This window comes from Ahaetulla prasina, chromosome 6 (assembly GCF_028640845.1).
Source record: "Ahaetulla prasina isolate Xishuangbanna chromosome 6, ASM2864084v1, whole genome shotgun sequence".
NCBI classification, from domain to species: domain Eukaryota; kingdom Metazoa; phylum Chordata; class Lepidosauria; order Squamata; family Colubridae; genus Ahaetulla; species Ahaetulla prasina.
In genome coordinates, this window is record NC_080544.1 from 7,869,921 (window position 1) to 7,894,731 (window position 24,811).

The 24,811-nt window shown below is 39.4% G+C and overlaps 1 protein-coding gene across 7 annotated transcripts in view; it reads left to right on the top strand.

The window, feature by feature from the left end:
* USP54 (ubiquitin specific peptidase 54) overlaps positions 1-24,811 on the top strand; it is a 97,334-nt gene that overhangs the window by 25,650 nt on the left and 46,873 nt on the right. For 6 of the 7 annotated variants that reach the window (XM_058188566.1, XM_058188571.1, XM_058188572.1 and 3 more), the window contains 4 exons: positions 9,222-9,314; positions 17,027-17,161; positions 19,160-19,273; positions 19,391-19,473. In XM_058188566.1, the coding sequence (XP_058044549.1) occupies positions 9,222-9,314; positions 17,027-17,161; positions 19,160-19,273; positions 19,391-19,473 (425 nt within the window). The remainder of the gene's footprint in view (positions 1-9,221; positions 9,315-17,026; positions 17,162-19,159; positions 19,274-19,390; positions 19,474-24,811) is intronic. The other variant, XM_058188568.1, reaches the window with a different exon arrangement.

Genomic DNA, 24,811 nt, shown 5'->3' on the forward strand with positions numbered 1-24,811 from the left:
CGAGGGAATTCTGAGCCCGGTAAGGCTGCTCCTATTAGCTGTGCTGTGGGTGAGAATAGCTCTGCTGCCATCACTGATCCCCAGGGCTAGTGTTCACAAGCTTCACTCTGCGACGCTAGACCCAGAGGCTTGGAGGCAACGATCCGTTTGGTGTGCAGAGTTGTGAGGTGGGTGGTGGTGAAGAGCTCGCAGGAAGCCCAGGCAGCGTGTTTAACAAAAACTCCAGCCTGAAGGCCCTAGCAAGCAGAGTCAGGATGGGGACATCTGTTTCCCTACTTCTGCTCTCTCAGCTCTTGGGAAAGATGGTGTCATGCATCGGCATCACCCCTTGGACATGTCTCCACAGGAGGCCTCTGCAGTGCTTTCTCCTCCCGTATCAGAAGACACACCAGAGTACATCCTTGACCAAGGTCCAGGTTCCACCAGAGATGCTCCTCTCCCTCAAATGGTGGACTTCCCATGCCATTGCTAGGGATCAAGAGTTCAAAGACCCACACCACCTAGTTCTGACAATGGACGCCAGCCTTTATTATTGGGGAGCTCACCTCGAAACACACATGGCCCAGGGCCAGTGGAATCAGGAGGACCTGAGCCACAACATAAATTGGTTGGAGTTCTGGGCAATTCTCCTGGCCCTCAAGAGCCTTCGAAGACGTGATCGAGGATCGAGACATTCTAGTTCTGATGGACAATGTGGTCACCAAGGCACACATCAACTGCCCCTCATGCAGGAAGCCGAACAGTTGGGCCTCTGGGTGGAGTTATCCAAATTATTTGTGAAGCATTTTTTTACTTTTCCAGAACTTACTTCGTTTTCCTTTAATAAATAATCATTACTTCATATTCATACTTTCATAATTATGTCTTATGAAATATATCCATTTGTCTGTGGTTGCCTTTTTAAATAAGTAGGTAATGTAGATACTAATCAAATCCTGCTATATGGATACTACCCTGCTTGAAGAGAGGAGGTATATTTAGAAATTTTTTAATTATTATGTAACACAGACAGAGTCATGGATGAACTAATTCTACGTTATTATAAGGCTGTATTAACAAAATTTCGCAAGTGTGGCAGCAAAAAAGATCCTGCCACCACTGTTAATTACTTAATCCATTCGGGCAGATCCTTCCTAATTTTCTTTTTCTGACCATTAAGCCACCGGGTCTCCTTCCTCTCTTGTCTGATTGTTTCCTAGACAGCATTGCTTCCGCCTTTCTCCAAAGTCATTCACACATTCCATTACAATTATACATAGAGACCTATCCAGAGTAGTATTTTGAAACTACCTGACAAATAGAATATACAAGAAGATCATGATAAAACATTGTCTTCTCAATCTACCCCTCAAGATAATATTTTTATCAGTAGCATTGAAAAACCAGTTGGAGGACCAATGAGGTCATACTCTCAAACACCACTAACTATTCTAGATACAAACCATCTGCCAGACTGAAACGTGAATCAGGACTGAAACGTATTCAATCACCTATTTTAATCCAAATCTTTTGGAGCTGTGATGCCACTATTTACCTTACCTTATCCAAAAGAGAGAGAATGATGGGCCAACTGTTAACTTAGTTTTGTCCCTAGTCGTCCTGGAGGCAGTGAGGTCCTGAGTCATATAAGTCTCAGGGCTGTTTCAGTAGTCCTGACAGCAGGGTGTACTGGACAACATCTCTAGTTCTCTGTCTTGATCCAGACTTCCCTGAAGAAGACAGACATTCGAGACACGGGTGAATTTGTTGGTAAAGGATTTAAAGATTGTTTTGCCTGTACCTCTCAGTACCCAGTTGAAATGTAGTTGTCAGAGTTGTTAGAGAACATGAAATCTGAGTCTAGAGGTGTTGTAGAATATACTATGTACAGTGACATATAGATTGACTTTGTTGTTCTGAATCAAATGCTTCCTTATATTTTTAAACTTGTTGCAATAAAACTCCCAGAGATCTACCAATTTGGAGAGGGGGCCAAAATGTGATATGCATTAATATAGTGTTCTGCTCTGGAATAGCTTATTTGCTACCTGACTCGGCCCACAGCAGTCCAATCAGCAAATTTCTTCCCCTTCCATACAAGGAACAGATATCACAGTCTTACTGAAACTATAAATAATTTAACCAGATTACTTATAGGGATAAAAGAAAAGACAAGAGTTACTTGTCTTTTTCCTTTTCTATTTAATAAATGGCTGACTAGTCTTGGATTGTCTAGAATAGCAGGTGGTCTAATAAGTAAATTATATTCAATATATAGATTATATTTTATTTATTTTATTTATTTATTTATTTATTAATTAAACTTTTATACCGCCCTTCTCCCGAAGGACTCAGGGCGGTGTACAGCCAAGATAAAAAGCAATAAATATACAAAGTTAAAAATCAATTTAAAATACTTATTCAATGGTGGCCGAATTAAAACCGTCAAATTGACGAACCTAAAATACCCCATATAAAATTACAGAAGATTTAAAAATTTAAAAGTAAAATTTAGAAATTTAAAAAGTCTAAAAAATCAGTCCAGTCCCGCTTGAATGAATAAGTGAGTTTTTAATTCCCGACGAAAGGTCCGAAGGTCAGATATTTGGCGCAAACCGGGGGGAAGGTCGTTCCAGAGAGTAGGTGCTCCAACAGAGAAGGCCCTTCCCCTGGGGGCCGCCAGCCGGCATTGCTTGGCGGACGGCACCCTGAGGAGACCCTCTCTGTGGGAGCGTACGGGTCGATGGGAGGCATAGGGTAACAGCAGGCGGTCCCGTAAGTACCCGGGCCCTAAGCCATTTTGGTGTGGCTGGAGGATGGGAGGAGTAGTCAGTAGCAGAATTTTGTTTGACAACTTATTAAGTAAGGTCTTCAGTGAGGAGGAAGATGTCCAAAGGTGGAAGTCAGCAATTTTTCCTTTTAGTGTTGTATATTGTATATTGTATAAAGTTTATGTGACTCGCAGTACTGCTACTTTGTATTATTAACTGAAGCAATGTAACAAATATTGGATACTAATCTGTGATTGCAGTAAAGTTTATGTATGTATGTATTATATTGGATCCTATTTGATGCTTTTATATAAAACAGGTTTATAAAATACACAAAATTCACTGAGATATTTTACATTTAATAATAATAATAATAATAATAATGTTTTGATTTGTATACCGCCCTTCTCCCGAAGGACTCAGGGCGGTGAACAGGCAAATAAAATACAAACAGAAACATACACAATAATTAAAACAACCCTTAAAAAACTGATTCAATTTGCCAAAAAATTTAAAATAACATTACACCCCATAAAATTACAGAAATTTAATTTTTAAATTTGACAACAATAGAAAACAAATTATAAAATAAAATCTACTGTCTATTAATGGGCTTGATGGCTGGAAAGTTGACATCTCAGGTTCAAGACCTGAGCTCCATGTGGCAGGCTGAGTTCCTGTCCTTGCCCCAGCTTCTGCCAACCTAGCAGTTTGAAAGCATGCAAATGCTAGTAGATAAATAGGTACCACTTTGGTGGGAAGGTAACCACACTCTGTGATGTCATGCTGGCCACATGACCATAGAAATGTCTCTGGACAGTGTTGGCTCAACAGTCTTGAAGTGGAGATGAGTCCTACCCCCTATGTACACTGAGAGCATATGCACCAAGACAAATTCCTTGTGTGTCCAATCACACTTGGCCAATAAAATTCTATTCTATTCTATTCTATTCTATAGTCGGCAATGACTAACAGAGTAAAATCTGCAGGGACTCATTTACTTTTATGTCTGTCAATAGCCAACATTGCTATTTAATTAACTATGGTATAGTCTCTCTGGTATTTAAGATATTAATATAACTGCTTAATTAATTACGATTGTATGCATAGCAGATATTCCCAGACACCAACCTTCTATATACCAAGTGTATTATAGGTTTCTGGTGCTTGAGGTGCTCACTGTACATGGGATGTGGCACCACCAATGGGGCTTGCTGGACATGTATGCAAACCTGCCTTGGTCTTGCCTGAAAATGAAAGATGCAGAGAAGGCTACTTTGCAGCTCAGTTGAGTGTTGAAAGTAATAATTCAGCAAAATTATTTTGAATGGTTAAGAGACTACTATCATCTGTCTCAGACAATCCCTTATTGAATCTTTTTGAAGCCTGCTGTGACAGATTTGCAAGTAATTTAAAAGGTATCTTCATACTAAATTTTCACTGCTTTGATACAGTATTTTGTGACATGTCCAGCTATAAAACCTCAGAATATAAAGGTTGCAGTGTTGAATGTAATCGCTATGTCCACTGGAGGAATCCACCACCACAGCATCCCAGATAAATTGGCATCCAAATTCTGTTTAAGCATCTCCAGTGGAAAGTCGATCATCATTTGAGCCAATCTTTTCTACTGGTGAACAGCTCTTGCCACTGAGAAATTTTTTTCTGATGTCCAACTGAAATTTATATCCTTGTTGTGGCTGTCATCTGGAACAACTCTAAACAGCCCATCCATCTTGTACATGATAACCCTTCAGATACGTGAGGACAGCTTTCATGTATCTCCACAATATTCTGTTCTTTACTACTGATAACTAGTATGATAATAATTCAATTGTTTCTCATCAATAGGGTTCCCCCTCCACATAGACATTGTATGTACATGTCTTTAATTTTTTCCCCCTCTCCAAATGTAAGAGTAAGCATATTTTCAATTTCAAATTTCAAATGTCCTTGTTGAAATTCATATTTGCTTGTTTCTGCTCAGTTTTGAGATTCTCCTGATCCTTCTACTACTCTTTAAAGTTCTTTTCTATCTCCTCTCTACTTGTGTGCTTTGCATATGTGATAATCATATTTCCTAGCCCGTCATCCAAGTTATTTCTAAATATGGTGTTTGAAAACAGAATCGTATGCAATGCTATTTATCCATTCTAGCTTGAACGTAGCCACTGACATAAATCCCTTGGATATGTCAAAGAGTATGGGTATGATTGTTCAACCAATTTGGTATCTATAGTAGGATAGTTTAGCCCACATTTTACCATTTTCTTTACTACAATCTTATAGAAGACTTTGTTGAATGTGATGTTTATGTTGCACATGGTCAACTAAACCTGTCACTATGTCAGACCAGATCAATAGATCAAGAATTTATTCTAAGTACTCACAATCTGATTGCTTACTAATATGTGCCTGAGTTTTATCCAATATTAGTATTAAGCTGACAAAACTGCTTGCTTGTTAAATTTATATGCTGTCCATACTCCCCCCCACCCCAATTTTTGGAGTTAAAATATTTATACTTTTCCAGTCCTTTAGCACTGAACTTGTCCTTCATTATTTCTCCAAAATGGCATTCACAAACTTCTTCAGAAATTTTAGAGTAATTGATTTGGTTCTAAGAAAGTTGTACAAGGAACACTATCTGACCCACTTATATGGTGGGACTCTTAAATTATTTAAGTTTAAAAATGTGTGGACAAGAAACGTTCAGGTTTTCAGCTTATCTCGTGCTTCTTTTGACATTTATTTGATGAAACCAAGGAGTGATGATTGGATGAATCCAGGGTGTAGAGCAGTGGTGGGTTTCAAATTTTTTTACTACTGGTTCTGTGGGTGTGGCTTGGTGGGCGTGGCAGGGAAATAATACTGTAAAATCTCCATTCCCATCCCACTTCAGGGAGAAGGATACTGCCAAATCCCCATTTCCTTCCAATCAGCTGGGACTTGAGAGGCAGAGAATAGAGGGGGGCGGCGCCAGTCAGAATTTTTACTACTGGTTCTCCGAACTACTCAAAATTTCCGTTACCGGTTCTCCAGAACTGGTCAGAACCTGCTGAAACTCACCTCTGGTGTAGAGGATACATCTCACCATAAAGTGTCACTGAGATTAGACAAACTGTAGAGTCTACTCCTGAAGACCCTCTCTGGATTGGAAGGCTTATGATAACTATCCCCCAATAACGAACATCCTTTGATGAAGGACTGGGAAGTAAAAAGAGAAATGTTCTTGCAGCAGAATACGTTATTGGAAGAAATAGAATGTTTTCATCTGTTTAGTCCGAGTTTAACCCTAATTTTAGGACTGAATCAGCTTTGGTTTCTTTCGTGGAATAACATCTGACGATTTCTTTCTATCGGTCCACAATAGAAAGTGTCCTCACATATTGTATAACAGTATGGTATGCTGGTTTAACAGCCATGGACAGGAAGGCACTACAGAGAGTGATTAACTCGGCACATTGGTTGCCCCCTTACACCGCTGGATGACATTGCCAGGTCTTGCTGTTTCAGCAGAGTAAGGAAGATATTTAGGGATGATTCACACCCTGGCCAGTGTCTCTTTTCACTTTTACCATTGGGCAGAAGGCATAGAGGTATAGCTAGTCAGACAAACAAGTTTAAAAACAGCTTCTACCCCATCGGCTGTCAGACTCCTAAACACAATATAGCACCACAAACAGATTAATATGACAAATTTCACTGGTGCCAGTGTAGCGTGTAATATGTATATACCATGATATAAGATCATACACCAGTAATATACATGTTACACAAAATATGATGTACATATGGAAACACGTGACTAGGTTTTTCCCCCCCTAACTACTTGTATAAGAATTATTCTTTATATTATTGATGTTGTCTTGTATTCTTGAATGGACTGCACCAGTAGAGGCTAAACCAATTTCATGGTATACATGATGTACAATGACAATAAAGGCTTTGAACTTGAACTTTGGTCACTTTGATGTGTGCAGAAACATTCAGATGGTGACTTGGTATCCTTCTGAATTATCTCCATGATAGAGAGTTGGAGATATGCTTTATGGTAGTTCAAGAGTCTACCTACAGGGAATTAGTTTCAAGGATAATTGGGGACTGTGCCATGACATGCTGGCAGTTATTTGTGGGGTTCCCCAAGGCATTTTGTTTCAAATATTCTTATCTATATGAAACCACTAATGATGATCTTCAGGAATTTTCAAAAGGACATCAATATGTGCATGACACCCAATTTTTTACCTTTTCATGATGTCTGAATCAAGAGATGTGATGCATGTCCCAAATAGATGCCTAGATGCAATTATGAGTTAGATGATACATACATTGTATATGTATGTACATTGAACTGAAGCTGTGGCAATAACATTGGGAGCTAGAATTTTCTTAGCAAGAATGCTGAAAACATACATAACTCTAAGGATTGATGAAATGAGAACCTCTGGTTCTAGGCTCCAGGTAGTTTTTACATAAACATCCACCCAAGGTCACTAAGCAATCTGCCAAGTCTCTGTTAATTTAGAAGGATATGTAGAGTAAGCCTAGAGTTTAAACCTTTGAGTTTCTTTAACTGCCCATTCATATTCTCCCTGGCTGGTTTTTATGCTAGGGACACAGTGCAGTGCTCTTCTACAACTTACTGTTGACAATCAGCAGCCACTACAATTTTGATCTTTTAATACTTTTTTGACTATTTTTGAGAATGAACTGGCTACAGAAGCACACTCTGTTTATTCTTTGACACCTTTGATTCCCCAGTATGCAAGTCTTAATGCCCTCTACCACAACTATCACACTCGGCACCAAGTACTCTCCTCCATTTCTGCCAAATATATGGACTATGCTGTTGAAATGATACAAGAGGGAACCATAAATGCTGCACACACACCCCCGTTTGTTTTACAGTTACATAATCAAATATAATGCTTATCATCAATGCTTATGCCCAAAATCTCACAAAACACCACTATCAAATGTCAAATGCAAGAGAAATATGTCAACCAGAACTTTCTCTCTCTCTCTCTCTTTTTTTTTTTGGTCAGGAAGGAGGCATTGTTGACCCTCCAGACAAATAGCCCCCAGCCAGTTGGATGGCAGGCAGAAGCAATAGTGCTGCAGGGGCAGCATGTGATTACTGGTGGGCAATTGCAGGGGCTGGGGGGGGGCGGACAGTGTGTGATGCAAGATTTTTTTTTTAAAGTACTGCAGCTGCTCTGCAAGTTTTGGGCCCTTGGAGGTTGGGCACTAGGACCTGAGGGAGGGGGAGTGGTGATGAGAGTAGCAGCTACCAGGACCACTGGGAGCGCCTAGACAGGCAAGAGTGCTTTGGGGACGCAGGAAGGGAAGGAGGGGGGCTTCAAGCGGATTTCATAAAGACAGCTTGACCTGCAACTCAGTCAGCTCCAATGAAAGAGGGAGGATGAGCAAGGCTGGCAAGGGGCAGCTTGGGGGGAACAGCAGGCAAACAGCAAGGCCAGCACGGCTTCTCCGATTGCAGGGGGTGTGGGGGGGGGGCTCACGCTAATGGCAAGTCTGACAGTTGCTGGGGGAGGGGGTGCGGCAGGCTCTTACCCTTACCCTTGGTGTTACTTCCTGATTGCAAAGGCATGCCAATTTATTGTTAAAGTGCAGCTTTACTGCCCTTAAAAGTGCAGTTATACTGATTGAAGGTAATTACAGTGGTGTTTAAAAGTTTGTATTCCTTTTGAATTTTCAATATTTTTTCATAAATATCTCCGCACAGATCCTAAAGCTAAAGAGAACCAAATTAAACATATGAGTCACAGAGATGAGCACATTCTGTTTCTTCTGCCATGATTCTCACTGCCTTAATTCGGTTTTTCTTAATTCTGCCCATTCGAGTGGTTCCTACTCATAAAATAAGAGAGGATTTTTCTCCCTCTTTCCACCATTCCCAGCTCAGGTTCCCCTTTTATGTCATCTCCATCTCCTACAGATTTTCTTCTTTACATTTTTTTCTGTTCTTACTAATTCAGCTACCTTGGTCTTTACTACTTCTGTAGTTTAAATAAGTAGAGTTGCCTCTCTTTCTATCCTTTTCCAGTCTAGTTCCTGCCCTTATGAACATTTCTGTCCTGTCTAAGGGAAAGGACTGTTGCTGTTTGTTCTTGCCTGTATGATTTCTCACTTCACCTCTCTTCCATCCCCATGCATTGCATCCATCTTAATACATCACAGTATTTATTTATTTATTTTAAAAAAAACTTTTATATATAGATTGTAACATTTAAGTAAAGGGATTTTTTATATATTCACAATAAAGATTATAAAATTATGAACTTTACATGGAAATATCTTTCTTATCAATGAATTACTTAGAATGTATGTACCAGATGCTTTCAAATGTAGTTATATTTTATATTCTCAGATGTAATTAAAACCAGTTTTCTTCCCTAAATCATTCTGAAGAAAATTGATTAAAAGTAATAATATTTTGCTTTCTAGGTACTCTGGCATCTTGATATTTTTCGACGCAGTTTTCGACAACTTACAACACACAAATGCATGGGAGATTCCTGCATATTTTGTGCCCTCAAAGTAAGTGCTAAAATGAATTCAATGGGAATCAACAAATATATATCTATGTAACAATTAGAAGTATCTATATCTATTAAAAGAATATTAATTTCATTACAAAAATACATTGATGTTATATTGATTTATAATTTTGTATTCATATGTATATTGTTTGTGCAGCATTTTCACTAGATTTGATATCCATTCATCCAAGCATGTCAAGGCCTGCATTCACTGGTACTTTCCCCTCTCCAAACATTAGCAAAAGCTGGAGCCTTTGGGGAGGGAAAACCATCCAGCTAACACCTTCCTTCTGAAATGCTCAAAAGGCTGGCTTTCACTAGCATTTTCACCAGATTTGAGATGTGTTCCTCCCTCCATTGATTTTCTAGGGATGCTGGCAGAGAAGATTGCAAATGGTGATCACATTATTGTGGGGCAGTTGTCACCAGTGGTGAAATCCACTTACCTTCTCTACCGGTTCGGGAACGGAAGCGTGCATGTGCTGTGCACCTCTTCTGCACATGCACAGAGGGTAAAAATCAACGTAATGCTATTCCGGAGGGTGGGCGGAGCCTCCCGGCGCTACCGTTTACACAAACCGAATAGATCTGGCCGGATTTCACCGCTGGTTGTCACAGGTTGTAATTGCGAAATAGGTTGCCAAGTACCTGAAATTCAACCACATGACCATGGGATGAGACCATTTACAACAGCCAAAGGTGCCTTACAGACTGCACAGCACTTGCTCCAAGACTGTCATAAATGTGAATGCTCATAAAACAGCCAGTTAGAAGTCAAGGAGAGGAACCAAGCAAATGTTCTCTAGAACATCCTTCATTAGAAAAGACTGGAATGTTTCCAGTTTTTTTATTTAGAAAATGATAGGTCATGATAGGGTAAATAAAATTATGCTTGGGGAGAAAGTATTTCAACAAAACTAAAATGGGAGCGTATTAAGATAGGCTGACTTCTGCATGTTAGTAGTGGTCAACTTTGTTTATTTGGAAAAATTAATGAAGAAGGTTATTTATGACTATTATTTATAATGACTGTACATAATCTTCAGAATTAGAAAAAAATATCTAAACATAATTTGTTGAGGAACATGGATGGGTGATCCTGATTCTTTTCACAGATACAGGTAGTCCTCAAGTTACAACCGTAATGGAGCCTGCCCATTGCAGTCATAAGTTGTAGCAGTCACAAAGGAGATCAGTCATATGACTGCATTTACGACCTTTCTTGCAGCAGTCATTTAAATGAACACTGTGGTCATAAGCAATTGCTGCAGTCATTAAGAGAATGCAATGGTCATTAACCAAACCAATTGTTGCTATGTGGCTGGTTTTGCCAAAACCTGGAAATAATTGTCAGTTTTCAGCAAAACCAGTGTAAAATGTTTTCATACGTTCATGGGATGATGCAAAAGGCCATGAATTCAGCTGGTTATCAAGCGCCAAAAATACAATCATATGACCCTGCTTCTAGTTAGCCATTTATCCAGGTTGCTGCACTGGAAAAGGGGTTGGACCAGGGGTGAAATGCTCCCGGTTCGCACCGGCTCCCCCGATTAGGTAGCGATGGCAGCTGCTGGTTCGGAGGACCGGTAGCAAAAATCCCTGGCCCCGCCCCCCCTGCCTCTGCTCAGCCGCACCATCAGCAGAGGTTTGTTTTTTTTACTTTTAAAAGTTTTTTTTCATCTGAAACATGCCTTGAAAAGTAAAAAAAAAACAACTTCTGATGATCGCGGGGCTGAGCAGAGATCATCAGAACACTTTAAAAGTTTTTTTTTTAAAAAAACGCTTCAGCCGAAGGGGGAAAAAAAACACAAAAAAACCGGAGGTTTTAAAAGCCTCCTCTGGCGATCCCAGAGGAGTTTCCTGATCCTCACAAGTTTTTAAACTCACTTTTTAACAGCCCCCACTTACAAGAGCCCCCACCCATGCCCAGCCAATGCCCCCTCCTCACTTACCTATAATTACTGCTCTTTCGGGCTGGCAACAGCATGTTTTCTTCAGCTACTGAAGAAAAAAAAAAGCTTGCTTTGACTTCCTGCTTTGCTGGCTGAGGAACTCTGGGATTTGAAGTCCACAATAAAATAAAATAAAATAATAAAATAAAATATTTGTGCAGCTTTCGGAGATTTGGGGTGTTTCTGTAGTGTTTCACTCTAAGTACACAAACACACAAAATCTCAGAAAGCTGTATATGGCATTTTGTGAGTGTGTGTGTGTGTGTGAGTTGTGTGTGTGTAAAGTGTGAAAGTTGGTTTTTGAGCTTTTTGTGGCTGTGTGAAGTGTGAAGTGCAGCTGCTTTTACATTGTGTGTGAGTCAGTTGTGTTGTGTTGTGTGTGTGTAAAGTGTGAAAGTTGGTTTTTGATACCTCTGATTGTTTTTTATACTTTGTTTATTATTTTTATTATTTATTGTTATTGGCCACGCCCACCCAGTCATCTGACCACCAAGCCACGCCCACTAATTAAGCCACGCCCACAGAACCGGTAGGGAAAATTTTTAGATTTCACCCCTGGGTTGGACTATATGGAAGGTCCTTCCCAACCCTCAGATTCCAAATGTAATTTATGAGGAAATAAAAATCTGGAGTAAATACAGCTTTGCTTTTATCTGTCAGTGCTCTTTTGTTTAACTTTTAGAGTTTTCTGAGAGTTGTGATCTCTTACAGAAAGCCTGTTTTGAGTGAAAATGCTTCCTTAGTCTTTCAAGTAGTTTATAAAAGCTGACATTTAAAGGCAGTTGTTAATTTAAAATAATTATCGTGTTATATTTTTGTAACTTGCTTTTGAATTATAAATAAAACCTGAGAACCCACAAGTGAAAAAATATTTTCTCCTTCAGTCCCCCACTCCCTTGTTGTTAATCAATATGTAAAGTTGCAGTTCTTATATGTGCAAAGGTTATTTATATTTTGAATATCTTATTCCTCAATATTAATCTTACATTCTGTAATGGTTAATTCGTCTTACTTATATTACTTATATATATGCATGTACTCATACTAGTTTCAGTCCACAGCTTGCCATAACCATAACCTGCTAGTTATTCAGTTTGCTTGCATTAAACTGTCTTCTGAGTTATAACATTGCCAATAAACACAAACGTGAATTTTCATTCTTTATTTAAGTCAGTGCTCTTAATGACTGTAGGAGCTCATAATAAATTTTTTATCTGTTCCCGTGTTGACATCTGTTGAGCATAATCCTTGCATTTTTTTACCAAACTGATGAATAAATTTTATTGGGAGCTTGTTTCTTTCTGCTCATGGAATGGGTAGGGGGAAACTTGCCAGTGGAACACAACAAGTCACAAAGAATTTGTTTGCTTTTAGGGACTGTGGTGCCAGGATGTAGGACAGGGGATGTTTTGTTGTGGCTAGAAAAGAATTGAAGCCTTCATTTGTAGATTCTAATAGTGCCTCTGTCTTACAGGATTTTCATATGACAAAAGCTGGAAGAATTAATTTTCAGGATTGAAAGTGTGCTTTCTGAGATGAAAGATGAGATTCTTAGTGTTTGGACTGATAAAGGACAAAAAAATACTGTTCCGATTTTGGTGAAAAATCCAATATAAGAACTAGAAGAGATACACGTCGTAATTTTTTTCCTCCTACACTCCATGCCTGATTCACATATTACATGCTTAAATCATTAAAAATACTAGCTACATTCAAACTTGAATCATATTTTTCACTTATGGAACATAATTGTACGAAGTACTCCTCAGTAATTCGGGTCACTGAATTAATAAATAAGCTTCCCTTTGGCCAAAAGCCTCATAAATTCTTTTATTTCTTTCTGTTACTTAAATCCTATTAGCTATCATTTATCAATGTTCTTATCAGCTATCTGTGTTGATAAAAATAAATTTATTCTCTTGAGAAAAGCCAAATAAAAATACTACTAATATATAATTATAGTATTGTCTTGTCTATAGCTAAGACATGTACAAAATAATATAAAGTACATGGGGGGGGGGCAGCAGTGTCTATGGACAGATTCATTTAGATACACATGAAAACATCAAAGTCAGTCCATTTCATAAAAATCTAGGCCAGTATCTAACAATCTGAAAACAAGATGCTACATTCCTATGGAATAAATTAGACAATAGCTTCTGGTTGACAAACTCACTTATTCATCCACACAAATATGGAATACATAAATCATAAAGATCTGCACAATGCCTATACAGAAGGTCTGAAGCTTCAAATCAAGGCTGAATTAATAATGTGATTATATTGGAAGTTAGTGCGATAGAAGAGTAGTTTGAAAAAAGCACGGAATGTTGAAAACTTAGTTTGGATTTAAGCAAGAACAGAAACGGAAGCTCAACCACAAGCTGGTATAGTAGTACAACCATTAAATAATCAGGCTATGAACCAAGGACCAGGAGATCTGGCACACATTTGGAATAGAAATTGCTTTTTAAAAATTATTATTCCCTCATGGATGTCTTATTATGAGTGTATCAGCCATCAGGTTCCAGGCCAACAAGTGGAAAAACAAAATGTGTTTATCCAAAAGGTCAAAAACAGCTGAAAAATCTAGGTGATTGGCTGGAAACAAAAGGGTTGTGTGTATGTACAATTTGGAAAATACCAAAGTTGACAATGCTAGCTTGTCACATGCCCTCCCCTCTGCAAACAACAGAAAACAACCCTTCCCCACTCATCCCAGGCAATGGTGACAGTGGCAGTGAGGCTGGTCCTAAAGTAAGATCCAGGCTCAACTTTAGACCTAGCATCACAGCTGCCATTCAAAAAAGCCACCTCACATAATTCAAGGCACACGAGCCTTTGCGGAATTGTATGATTGCCCCTCTGGCTCAACACTCCCCAGGCTCTACCATGTACTGCTTGCTTTCGGGCCATGTGCTTTCTCTGTTGACAAGCCCCTGTAGCCTTCCTGAGATTGTTCCCTATTGCACAAGGCCTTTGTTCTTGAAGCAGCTTCAAAGAAGGCTCTTCCACAGGCTCTGTAGCCTCTAAAAATCGAAGCTTCTCAGCCTATCCTTCAATATCCAGGTGTTTTGTAGCAGTTACTGATTATCTGCAATGTAGTCCCAGGTATAGGGTGACTCCAGGCTATAACAAGGCAAGAAAATGCCACTGAGGGACAGGAGGAAGAGCTGCTACCAAAACGATGAGCAGATAGAAGAAATTTGAGTCTAGGATAGAACTGTAACTGTAGAACTAGAAAAGATTTCAGATAAGACCCTTCCTACTTCTTACAAAGATAAAGAGAGGGAGAAGGGAAGCACATTAAGACTTTTAAGATTCTGTTACTATATCTCTACAAATTAATATTTCCTAGTCTGGTCTATATTCAATGGCTGACACAGGCAGATGGGTACTCTTCCATTTTATTTCCTTGAGGGTACTATTCCCAGAAACTCAATACATCTGGAAAAAAAGTACTTCATTTAGCATAAAGAATTATTAGCAATGAAAGCTGCCTTTGAAACCTGGTGTCCATATGCTGGAGAGTAAAAAAATCCATAACTACCTACCAGAATCTTGGAACATCTTTAGAAAACAGGAAATTGAATCAAAGGCAGATTTGGTAGTTGCTCTTCTCCACTTTTAATTTTAAATTATATACATTGCAAGTAGCCAAAAACAAACGTGCCGATGCCCCCTCCAGGAAGCCAGAATTTGAATGTTTCAACACAGACTTTCTGCCTGCCAGTTTTATGCTTCTGAAAAAATATGCTGCTACCAACAGTGGATCTATTTTGGGAATTACAGGAACAGCAACATCAAGACCGCCATCAGAAGGAAATTGGGGCCACACCTGGCAAACATCGGACATTGGACTGGAACATATTACAATTCCAAGACCTTATTTTTTGCCATTGTAATATATATTTCTTAATTCCATTCCATACTTTTAACATAATTATTTTGAAATAACACATAGTTCATATCAGTCATGTAACACCTAGATATTTTACTTTGTTCTCAATTATTTTTAAATTTCCATTGTCATATTTTTGCTAATATCTTCATTTTCTCCTTATTTTATTCCAAGCAGCACATCAAAATTATTTATTCCTATTCTTTCCATAGGATTTTCCAAAATTAAACCAGGTTATCAGAAAATGTCCTTAATTTATCTACTTCTTTTTTTCCACATCAGCTGTTTTCTCATCATGTCCTATGTTTATGTTCAAAACTTCAAGAGCCACAATGGATAACTGGTGAAAGCAGGCATCCTTGCCTTATTCCTTTTTTTATTTCATGAGGTTTAGTCAATTCCCTGTTAATTATAATTTGTGCCCTTTTAAGTACTTACTGATTTCACCAGTATAGTAATTTCCCCAAATGCATATGGTCAACGAAGTCAATTTAGTCATCTCATCAAGTTCACCAGTCTTTCCATCTTTATATTAGTTAAGTTTTTTATTTTTCTTTTAAAAAATGTTTAACAATTCTGCAGATAATAGTAAATTGGGTGCAATGTGTAATACCCTAAAAGACAGAAATGCAATTCAAGGACTACTGACTGGTTAAAAAAGTAGAATGAATAATATATATAAGCAATGTGGTCTGACTCAAAAAAGACAAGTGCAAGTTGAGGCACTTGAAGTATAGTACCCAAATTATGGGAAGGCTAGTTCTTTTTTTATTATGCTCTCATCTTTCAAACCTTAAGGCTTTTCAGCTTACCAATGAACTGGGGGGAGGGAAAGAGGAATTAGATTGTTGAGAATGTGTGCATAGATCATGAGAGCCTGGCAACCGTCAAGGTCACCATAGCAGGTGCTTGAGAAAGGGATGGACTGTTCTCATAACAAAAGGACGTCTCATAATTGGACAATGTGATCATCCAGAGGTGGGGAGAAGAAGCAGCTATTGTTTAATTTGGCAAGCATTTGTGCAGAAAAACCAGAGCTGGTTTTGATTCTTCAGTACTAAAATGGTGTATCCAATAATGTTTTACTTTTGGGAATTTAAAGCTCTCAGGAGTGTTTACTTATTTTGGGTTCACTAGTTGGACAGTTGACATGCATTGTGAGGGCTCCATGTTGACTACTGTGGCCTGTTCTACTTAACACAATTAAAGGACTAGAGCAGGGCTCTGCAAACTTGGCTCTTTTAAGACTTGTGGACTCTGGGAGTTGAAGTCCACAAGTCTTAAAAGAGCCAAGTTTGCAGACCCCTGGACTAGAGAAACTAGAAGGACAATGGGTTTCATAGGATTAGAAACAGAATCCTGTGAAGATATTAAAGGAATTGTATATATTTGGCCTTAGTAAAACATCTATGTTAGCTTAAGTATCTCAAGGGATCTTACATAGATAGTAAATAGCTATTCTCCATCCTCCCAGAATGGCAAGAGTAGTCTATTGTTAACAGTTTGGCAAACATACTTACTTTTGGTTCTTTGTCAGTATGGGGCCGCGGTGTGGCTCAGGCTGTAAGAAGCCTGTTATTAAAACACAGCTGCCTGCAATTACTGCAGGTTCTAGTCCCACTAGGTCCAAGGTTGACTCAGCCTTCCATCCTTTATAAGGTAGGTAAAATGAGGACCCAGATTGTTGGGGGGGGCAATAAGTTGACTTTGTAAATATACAAAGAGAATGAGACTATTGCCTTACACACTGTAAGCCGCCCTGAGTCTTCGGAGAAGGGCGGGATATAAATGTAAATTTAAAAAAAGTATGGTAGAAATAATTTGAGCGCTTTGAAATTTCTGTTTTTATCCATCTAGGGTATCTTTAACCAGTTCCAGTGCAGCAATGACAAAGTGTTACCTTCCGATGCTCTTCGTAGTGCTCTTGCAAAGACCTTTCAGGATGAGCAGCGTTTCCAGCTGGGCATTATGGGTGATGCTGCAGAATGCTTTGTGAGTATAAAAGGGGTAGAAAGTTGATGAATCCTCAAAAACAATTCTGTATTTTGATAAGTTAGTAAAAGCTATAGTGCTTGAAGAAGCAACAAATAGTGAAGCTCCTCCCTCAAAAAACCAAGCTTGTTTTTTTTTTTTACTAATCCTGTTGATATATTTTCCTTTTTCTCTTTTTCTTTGTTTTCTTTTTTCTTGGTTATTTTATTGTTCCATTTTACTTTCATTTTGTTTAATCTTCCTTTTTATTTCTTCGGAATTTTTTGGGTTGTGAACTGCCTAGAGTAGTCCCTTGGCGAGATAGGCGACAAGTGTTGTGTCTGTGCCCCCCCGAGCCGGGTTCCCTACCAGAAAGTGACTCGGAAAGTGAGGGGGAAGGGCCATCAGGACTTACCTCTGGAGCACTGGCTTCCCTGGCTCAGCTTCAGGAGCCAGAGGCAGGCCAGGTGGACGAGATAACGAGGCCTCCGTCCCCTGACTCTCCCCCCCCCCAGGCCATGCCTCCAGACTTGGCTGATGGCAATCAGGCCTGGCTGGACCCTAGGTTTCGTAGGCAGGAAAGGCGGGAACAACAGAAGCAAGGATGGGGGCAGGCCTAGGAAGTGCTGAGTCATGGAGCCACACCCCACAGGATATAAAAGCAGCAAGAGCTGCCGTGCCTCTTCGTAGCAGGCAAATCAACTGCTTAACTAGAGCTGAAGTACTGTTTGTTCCTGGTTGACTCATCGGCATCAAGCGAGATAACAGAGACACTTGGCAGACGGTCGCTAGTTTGCTGCCAGAAGCTGATAGTTGCCGGCTAATTAAGTCATTGCTCGGACTGAGGCGAGGGGGACAGAACAGCAAGCGACAAATAACAACAACCCCACCCCCCAGTGATGCACTACCTTGATGTGGTTGTGGGTCTTGTGTGCTCTGAGGAAGATGAGAGCTATGCCAGAGGTTCAGCCATACAGGATGGTCTTATCAAAGGAGTCAGACAAAGAGTCTCTCTCCCATAAAAAATATGGCGAGATGTAAATTACAAAAATCCATAACTGGCTTGGTTGCCCAGGTTAACAAGGATCACACTAGATGTTGGAGTATCTGGACATCTGATGAAAAATTGGCCTCAGGACTCAGGATTGTTGGCTGAGCAACCAGGGCCAACAGCTGCAGAACTATTGGAAGAAAAGATGTTTACCCATCGCAAATATACAGTGATTGAAAACGAAGAAATAATGATCTGCCTCATTGTGCCTCCTTGTGCCTCATGTACCCCCTTGCTCCCCTGTATTTTGCCATGTCTCCCTCACCCACTTGTGCATTCCCTCACTCCCCTGGGCACTATCCCTGAGCCTTGCCAGTGTTTCCTTGCACCCTCTTGTGCCCCTTGCCACTTGACAGCCACTAACCTTCCTGCTTGCAAGCCACCTGAGACTTGCAATTTGGTTGGATAGTGGGAAACTAATGGGATGCTGCCTTGCCTGACTGCGGGATTATTATCCCTTTAATAGCCTGTATAATAAGAAGAGGCCCTGTTAGGGCATCTCTCTTTCACCGAGTTTTCTTCCCTGCTATAATTTACTGATTGTTTGACTTCTGCCTATGTAAGTGTGTGTATAGTATACATTCTTTTGTAGATAAACCACTATTTCTTACAAACTTCTGTTTGCTGTTATTGCTCCTGGGTTGTCTCACGTAGTAAAGCTATGCACACTCTGACAGTAAAGCAATTTGCTCAGCTATTGATCTATAATTTGACTATTTAGTTAAAACATTATATACATGCCAAACCTAATGAAATGTTAAAGTTTGACATAATGAATAATAAGTATTTGATTCTACTTTCATAGAAAGTTAATAAATGGCACATATCTACTATATGAGTTGGTGTCAAAAACTGTCACTCCTAGTTTTTAAAATGAATTTTAGAATGTTTAGAAGCAAATTTCATACAACTCTAAATGATAAATTATTTATAATATTAACGCTAATTTCCCATTTTCCTGGTTGTAGGAGAACCTCTTAATGAGGATTCATTTCCACATTGCAGATGAATCTAAAGAAGATATCTGTACTGCCCCACATTGTATTTCACATCAGAAATTTGCAATGACCTTGTTCGAACAGGTAAAGAAAAACAACAATTCTAAATTATATTAATCCTGAAATGAAGAAATAGACTTGGAAATGAGCAAAAGAATATTTTCTTTTGTTAATGTCTAATCATTTATTTATCTGATTTAGTGTGTCTGTACCAGTTGTGGTGCTACTTCTGATCCATTGCCCTTCATCCAGATGGTGCATTATATCTCAACTACTTCACTCTGGTGAGTCTCAAGCTTTTTGCAAAAAAAGAAGAAATTCCTTGGTTTAATTTCCCCCCTTTTTTCTACTTGAATGAGATAGATGGTACATAGATATTTTGGCATGTATTATCAGCCTTCCTAGGTAAACCAGACAGGACACGCGAACAGATTAGCTAATTGTCCTTTATTGTAAGGCTACATTAACATAATCTTGCAAATCTGAAAGTACAACTCTCCTGCGGTTTCATTTACTCAGCCTGAGAATTTATGAGTATGTTGTTTCCCTGGAGCAAAAATCAGAGATTTTACTGAGAACCCTACAAAATAACTCTGCAGATTACAACTCTTTTCTTCTCCTACACATGGGGACCAATGACACAATAATGAATCTAAAAACAATAACAAGAGATTATGAATAGCTAAGGAAGAAAGTTAAAGAATTAGGAGCATAAATGGAGATTTCATCTATACTTCCAACCAATATCCAATGAGGGAGCAAAGGATTTTAGAAAAGAACCACTGGCTTCAAAACTGGTGTCATCAAGTGAACTTTGGTTTCGTAGACCATGGTCTGCATTACCTATATGAAGGGCTACTGGCAAGGTATGGAGTGAACCTCACAAGAATTGGAAAGAATATATTTGGGAAACGACTGGCTTATCTTATCAGAAGGGCTTTAAACTAAAATTGAGAAGGGCGGGAGGCAATCTTTAGAACCTAATTCCAAGCAAAAACCACTAGATAACCAATCATATAAGGAGGTAGGGAGTAAATAGAAAGAAGAAGAAAAAAAGGAAAAACACAATGAAGTAGAGAATGATGGAAAGGATGGAAAACCCATTTACAAAGTAAGTGTTGCGACTCCAGCCCCCGAATCTGGCCCCATGCCCGAAAGTGACTCCGAGAGTGACGGGGAAGGGCCGGTAAGGCTTACCTCGGGAGCACCGATTCCTTTGGCTTGGCTCCAGGAGCCAGAACCAGGCCAGTCGGAGGACGTAATGAGGCTGTCATCCCCTGATTCCTCCCTTCCCCAGGCTACGCCTTCAGACCCAACTGATAATAATAATAATAATCAAGCTTGGATTGACCTGCACTTCAGAAGATTAGAGAGACGGCGTCATCAAAGGGAATATATAAGGAGCTTTGGGACTGCTCTCACTCCACGGGAAGCAAAAGTTTAGCTGAACCGTTTCAAAAAGAGCTGAAAGTCTTGCTACGTGAGTCATTTGTTTGAACTTTGGCAGGCAGCTGCGATTTCTCTGCCAGGACTGATAAGAGCCGTGAATCCATTCGCTGAAGGCCAGCTCATGGGTCTGAAGTGGGGAAGGAGACAGAACAGTAAGAAATATAACAAATATAGCCACAAATATAAGGCGTACAGGTAGTCCTCGACGTACGATTAAATTGAGCCCAAAATGTGTTGTTGTGAGTTTTGCCCCATTTTATGACCTTTCTTGCCACAGTTGTTAAGTGAATCACTAAAATTCTTAAGTTAGGAACACGGTTGTTAAGTGAATCCGGCTTCCCCATTGACTTTGCTTCTCAGAAGTTTGCAAAAGGGGATCACGTGATACCGGGACTCTGCAATGGTCATAAGTATGAACTAGTCACGAGACATCTGAATTTTGATCACGTGACCATGGGGATGCTGCAAAGATTGTAACTGTGAAAAACTGACATGTCACTTTTTTCAGTTCAATTGTAACTTTGAATGGTCACTAAATGAACTGTTGTAAATCGAGCGCTATCTGTGAATCCAAGACCCACAAAGGACTTAAATGCCTATACATGAATGCTCAAAAGTTAGGGAACAAACAGGGTGAACTTGAAGTACTAGTACATGATGGTAAATATAATATCGTTGCCATTACTAAAACATGGTGGGATGAAACTCATGACTGGAATGGACTGATGTAAGGATACAAACTATTCAAAAGAAATAGATCTAACAAAAGAGGAGGTGGAGTTGCATTATACATAAAAGTTCACAAAATCTCTACAGAAATCCACAAAACTAAGGACGAAAACCTCCTAGGATGCATATGTGTTAATATTAAAGGAAAAAAGAATGAATTGTTACAGGAGTGTATTACAGACCACCCAGTGAAACAAAAGAAATAAATGAGTGTTTTGCTAAACAACTAAAAAAATGTGTGTAGGAAACATACCACACTAGTAATAGAGGATTTTTAACTGCCTTGATATCAGCTGGAAGATAAACTTGGCAGCAAGTGGGAGATCAAACATCTATTGTCATCCAAAAGGTAGAGAAGGAAACTAGAGGAAAAGCTATACCAAATCTAATTCTTACTAATAGAGAAGGAGTGATCGAGGGAATTGAACTTTGGGCTAGAGTGACCATATCATATTGGAATTCACTCTAATGCAAACACAAGCAATAGAACATAATCCAGCCAGTTTCTTAAATTTTAAAAGAGCTGATTTTAACAAACTCAGAGAAGAGCCTAAGAAAAATTTCATGAATGAAAATCCTAAAGGGAAAAACAACTTGAGAAGCATGGGAAACTGAAAAATATGATCATAAAAGCCCAGTCCAACACAATACCACTGAAAAAGGAAAACAAGTAATCCAAGAAGAAACCAGTCCGGCTGCACAAATATCTCACTGATAAACTAAAAGACAAAAAAGGACGAGTACAAAATATGGAAAGAGGAACACATAACTAAGACAGAATATTAGCAGATAGCCCAAATCTGCAAAGATGAAGTCAAGAAATAAAGACCCAGAATGAACAAAGACTTGCAACAAAAGTCAAAGATGATTAAAAAAAAGTTTCTTTCAACATATAAATAAGGGAAAAACTCAAGGAAACAATAGGTTCACCTAAAAGAGAAGATGGTATGGAAATAACAGGCAGCAGAGAAAAAGCAGAACTGCTTCATTCATTCTTTGCATTAGTCTTCACACAAAAAGAAACTGTAGCCCAACGTACCAAAAACCTAACTGTTCCTGTTAGAATAGCTGTTCGTGTTAAAATAAGCAACAAAATGGTTATAGAACACCTGTCTGATCTTGACAAATATAAATCACCAGGGCCTGATGGATTACATCGCAGAATTCGGAAGGAATTGGCAGATGCTAGCTCAAAATCATTATGCCATATCTTTCAAAAATCCTGGAACCTGAGGATTAGAAAAGAGCTGATGTGGTTCCCATCTTCAAAAAAGGGGGAAAAAACAGACCCAGGAAATTACAGACCAATCAGCCTAATATCAATACCTGGAAAGATACTGGAAAAGATAATAAAAAAAAACAGATCCGCAAACATCTAGAAACAAATAAAGTTATAACTAGTGGCCAGCAGCCACTAGTTTGTTAACAGGTTTGTTAACAACAGGTTTGTTAAAAACAGATCATGCAAAACCAATCTTATTTCATTCTTTGACAAAGTGACTAAGAGAAATGCTGTGGACATAATATACTTAGACTTCAGGAAGGCATTCAACAAAGTAGACCACAATCTACTTCTTGTTAAGCTAGAAAAATGTGGGATAGATGGCATCAACACTGGATGGATTTGTAACTGGCTGACAAACCGTACTAAACAAGTAGTCCTGAATGGTACTACATCTACATAAAGAGAAGTAAGCAATGCGGTTCCACAAGGTTCCGTCTTAGGCCCAGAACTCTTCAATATTTTCATAAATGACTTAAATGAGGGAATAGAAGGGGAATTCATCAAATTTGCAGATGACATTAAGCTGGCTGGAATAGCCAACACTCCAGAAGACAAGCTCAGGATCCAAAAAGACTTGAACACTGGACTCTATTCAACAAATGAAGTTTAATATGGAGAAAAGTAAGGTTTTACACCTGGGCAGTAAAAACCAAAAGTACAGATTAGGTGAAACCTGGCTCAAAAACCATAACTGTGAGAGGGACCTTGGAGTCCTAGTGGACAATTACTTAAATATGAGTCAGCAGTGTGCGGTATCAGCCAAAAAACTGATGCCAAAAACCAATCCTTGGTTATAAAAAAACCTAATACAATCCTTGGTTAAACAGAGGCATAGAATCAAAATCTCATGAAATATTAGTACTGCTTTATAAAGCCTTAGGAAGGCTACACCTGGGATATTGCATCCAGTTTTGGTCTTCACATTACAAAAAAAAAAAAGACTTTGGAAAAAGTGCAAATAAGAGCAACTAAGATGATTAAAGGCCTGTGTTGTGGCCCACCAGCTGCCAACAGAGCTGGCGGCGGTCTCGGACGATGAGGAGGTTGGGGAGGAACTTGGACCAGTTCTGGAGTCTGGGGAAGGCTCTGATGGATGCTCTGCGTCAGACACAGAGATACAGCCAGGGCCGTCCCAACATTTCTCAGCCACGGGAGAGGCAGCTGCCTTTGGAGGCTGATCTGAGTGAAGAGGAAGAACAGCTGGGGCCTGTTCCAGATGCATGTATGTGCAGAGCAGTTAGGAAAGGTGAACTACAGAGGACAAGGAGTTGACTTGGGAAGCAAAGCAAACACAGATGCGGATTGGCCCCTCCCTGGCTGGGGAATAAATAGAAGGAAAAGGGAATAGTTGTTGCAGAAGACATCAGTTTGTATTTCTGGAGATTTTGCTCATTGTGTTTCGTACCACAAAGACTGCTCGCCAAAACTTAGTTTGCAGCCTTTCTGCTGGGAGCTCACGGCCTTGCAATTATCGCAGGGAACTGATAAAGTCTGTTGCTGCAGTTATCCCCTTGCAGGATTCTTGCCTGGACTTTTTGGTGGGTAAAAGCCATTAATTCACAAGTAAATAAAGAGGAGGTTTTCATGACAAGGAGTCTGTTTCTTGCTTCTGCTAAGGCTGGGTCAGAACAGCCTGTAGTTGCAGGATTTGGGTTTGGCTAGTCTAGGATTAGGAGGGACATGATAGCAGTATTCCAATATTTGAAAGGCTGCCACAAAAAAGAGGGGATCAATTTGTTTTCCAAAGCACCAAGCAAGACAAGAAACAATGGCTAGAAACTAATCAAGGAGAGAAGCAACTTGAAATTAAGGAGAAACTTCCTAACAGCGGAACAATTAACCAGTGGAACAGCTCTGCCTTCAGAAGTTGTAGGTGCTTCATCACTGGAGGTTTTAAAGAAGAGACTGGATAATCACTTGTCTGAAATGGTGTAAGGTCTCCTTCTTGAGCAGTGGGCTGGACTGGAAGACCTCCAAGGTCCACTCCAGCTCTATTCTGATTGATTGATTGAATGAATGAATTTAGGGAGGATCCTTCTGAGCTTCTTTTGCTACCCATTATGCAGCTATGAGCTGTGTCCTTTCTTATCTAACTGTTCCCTAGATCAGGGATCTCCACCCTCTGGGTCCAAGGACTTTCTCACAGATGTTGAGGACTG